The 3,793-nt window shown below is 40.9% G+C and overlaps 1 protein-coding gene across 1 annotated transcript; it reads left to right on the forward strand.

The window, feature by feature from the left end:
• Positions 1-210: 210 nt before the first annotated feature.
• Positions 211-3,023, forward strand: LOC113100313 (transcription factor Sox-18-like). The gene is made up of 2 exons (XM_026265100.1): positions 211-604; positions 1,744-3,023. Exons 1-2 carry the CDS (start codon positions 211-213, stop codon positions 2,676-2,678), a joined length of 1,329 nt encoding a protein of 442 aa, XP_026120885.1. The 3' UTR covers positions 2,679-3,023.
• Positions 3,024-3,793: the final 770 nt, after the last annotated feature.

The following is a 3,793-nucleotide window of genomic DNA, read 5'->3' on the forward strand; positions in this document are numbered from 1 at the left end:
GAGTTACAAAACACTAACATCTGTGGGATTTTATACTTCTGAAACATCCAAAAACAAAGGGTGCAGTCTTTTCTAGCTCTTTTTCTTTCTTTTTATGACTCATTTCATTTGGGTTACTGGTCAGTCTGTATTAAAAGTAGCTTAGAGACGTCTCGGTGTTGCTTCTATCCAAAGACAATAGCGTGCTTTAACTGTGGTGGTCTTGCTGGAATGAATATATCTGAGTCTAGTTGCTGTCAAGAGGCCAGTTCTCAGCCCATCCAGGTTGCGGAGCGTGGGACATGGGGTGCCTCTTCCAGCACTCCGGGGCCTGACCGGGGACATGGCTTTGACCACAGCCGGACCACAGAGCTGGCACCGGTTTCTGGCTCTGGAACACGGACGGGGTCCCGAACTGGAGGGGCCACAGCAGAGGCCAGGACGGGAAGCCCGGACTCAACCCATTCTGGAGCTCTGACCCTGGGCTCTGGCGAGGGGAAATCAGGAGGGGAGTCGAGGATCAGGAGGCCGATGAATGCCTTCATGGTGTGGGCTAAAGATGAGCGCAAACGTCTGGCCCTCCAGAACCCAGATCTGCATAACGCTGTGCTCAGTAAGATGCTGGGTAAGATGCTCACTATACACCACAATACAGGGGTTATGATGGGGTCAGGCTAGTGCATTGGCAGGGGTGCGATGTCTCAGATGTGGCATATTTGAAAACTAATTGAGAGTTTAATAACATTACCACATATATATTGATGTGTCATAATTGCATAAAAAATATGTATATATATATATATAAAATGAAAAATAAAAAAAGTGTTAATGTGAGTTTAATAGAGGAATAATTGGTCTTGAGTTACACAAACATTATATTGCTAATAAATGGCATGCACTGAATCAAGCAAAGATGAGCACATGTTTACTTAAATCTTTAGTAAAGGACCATAAAATGAAGTTCATAATGAATATAATTATTTAAACATGATCGTTTTTGTATTATTTTATAAATTATATTAATGTTGCACAAAATCTTGTTTTTATTTACATCTTCGCTTCTTCTACAATCAGGTTGTTTCATTGTCATATGATCTTATTACTAACTCAATTTTATAACTGAAAAAAGGTGCCAGTTTATTATAATCTTACAAAAGTAAACTTTGTATTCTGCTCAGAATTGTTGATTAGAAAAGCCTTGGGCGCACATGATGTGGAAGTCATTTGAAAAGTTTGTAAATCTTGCACAATATTTGTGTTTGGCTGTTTCTTAGGGAGACATTTTGATGTTCTTATTTTTTGAAATATAACAGGGCTGTGGAAGACACACAAGCTGCCGATTGTCTGAAGCCATTGACCCATTAATAATTCAAATACTACAACCCAACCCCGGGTGCTCCGCACCAGTTACATGTAATAATTTGCTCATGTCACACACACGTTTGTCAGTACTTGTGCTACATCTGTTTTCGCCAAAAGCTGCTGCAAATATAATAACTGTGACAGCATTAAAAAATCATTTGTGCATGATTTGTATATTTTATTGTATATTTGCATATTTGTATATTTATTTGAGAGAGCTGAATTGAATACGTTTGTATAAATAATCAAAAGAATATGGCTCAATAACCTGGCATTGTTACTGCATTAAATCAGAACAATGCTGTAGTGACTAAACAAATTTATACTAAAGCAAAAACAGCAAATGCAAAATGTAGCACAATGAATCCTGAAACAATAACATTGATTGGATGATGTTTTTAGGTCAATCCTGGAAGGCTCTAAGCACACTAGACAAGCGTCCGTTTGTGGAGGAAGCCGAACGACTCCGTTTGCAGCATCTCCAGGACCACCCAAACTACAAATACCGTCCTCGCCGCAAGAAACAGCCCAAGAAGATGAAACGAGTGGAACCATGTTTGCTCCTCCAAGGCCTCGCTGGCGGCCCGGGACCACGAGATGCTTACTCGCCACACCGCCATGCCCATCATCTGATGCTTCCTCTGGGACACTTCCGAGACCTCCACCCCTCCGGAGCTCCAGAGCTGGAGAGTTTCGGCCTGCCAACACCAGAGATGTCACCGCTAGACATGTTGGAGGAGGGAGGTGGAGATTCAGTGTTTTTCCCCCCTCACATGCAGGAAGATGTGGGTCTGGGATCGTGGATAAACTACCACCAGCCTCCAAACCATCAGGCTGGCCATCACCCTCACCACAACTCCCATAATCTCCAGCATTCCCACCCACACCTCAACCAGAAGTCTCCGCTGGCCTGCCTCCCGCTGCAGGATAAATGCCTGGTCGTTGAGTCCACGAACCCTAACAGTCTCTACCCCAACATGAGTCTCCCAGAATCTTCCAAGGCTCCTCACACTCCCACACCTGCAGGCTATTACGGTCAGATATACGGGAGCAGTCAGTCCCAGCCTGCCTTCACCTCTCATCTGGGCCAGCTGTCTCCACCGCCCGAGACCTCGGCAGTCGCTCAGGTCGCTCCACCCTCTCTGGACGCCGTGGACCAGCTGGGACCCTCTTCTGAGTTCTGGGGCGAAGTAGACAGGATTGAGTTCGACCAGTACCTGAGTGTGAACAGGACTCGATTGAGTAGGAACGCTCCTTGCGAGGAGAGCAGCGCTTTGATATCAGCCCTGTCCGATGCCAGCAGCGCCGTCTACTACAGCGCGTGCATTACAGGATAAAACTGCTACCGCAATCTCCATGAAGTCCTGAAGTCCGGTGCACATATCGTTTTTTTTTTTTTGAGTCTCTGATCTTTTTGATTTATTTGAGTTACCTTCTTCAGGGAATCATCTTGCCCGGTTTCACGAATCACTGGAGGTTACTGAACTGGAGGTTCTCACTGTATAGACTTCACTAAATTGCATTTCACAGAATGACTAGTAATTTCTGGTCTTGATAACCTGTACTTTCTGAGACTGTGGTCAAATTTAACCGATAATTTTGCTGACTCCATCCAGCTACTGTATGCTTATGGTCTCAAATGAGGGTACTGGGACGTGGAAGTCAAGAATGTGAATATTATATATATAAATATATATATATATATATATATATATATATATATATATATATATATATATATATATATATATATATATATATGTGTGTGTGTGTATGTATGTATGTATGTGTGTGTGTGTGTATGTATGTAAATATATATGTATGTATGTATGTATAATTTTTAATTGCCTTTTATATTGTTTATTTCTATTTTTATAGACATTTTATATAAAACTGTATGAAAATATGTTTTGCACTGGGTATGTGAAAACCACTCAACACTTTATGCTGCACTAAATATCTTTCGAACTCTCTCTTCTTTTTTGTGACATCTGACAAATTTTGATCCATTGGCGACTAATTTTTCTTGCATGTTTCCTTCTGTGTGGTTGAGTGTGTTTGAATTGGGCATTTCATGTGGGCATGACATTTTGTAATCCTCTTAGCACTTGAGGAACATATTGAGTTGGTAACAACTCTCCCCTTTTGGTAATGATTATCTTCAAATAAAACGAGTTTGCAATAAAAAAAAATGTCTCTGCACTATTAAATCAAAGCAATTAAATTGAAAACACACAATTGTTCATAGTATTTCACTAGCACACGTTCCCACACCACAGCGTGCACTTTTAAAGATGCACTTTTTTTTCTTCTTAAAAGAGAAAATACAAAAAAAAAAAAAGAAAAAATGTATCAATGCATATTTTTGCTAAATAAAGTTGTCACTAAATATTGGGTATTTGTCAAAATCATTATACTTGAATTAGGTGTATATTTGGCTGGTTCATATAAA

This window comes from Carassius auratus, unplaced genomic scaffold (genome assembly GCF_003368295.1).
Source record: "Carassius auratus strain Wakin unplaced genomic scaffold, ASM336829v1 scaf_tig00217245, whole genome shotgun sequence".
Classification (NCBI taxonomy): domain Eukaryota; kingdom Metazoa; phylum Chordata; class Actinopteri; order Cypriniformes; family Cyprinidae; genus Carassius; species Carassius auratus.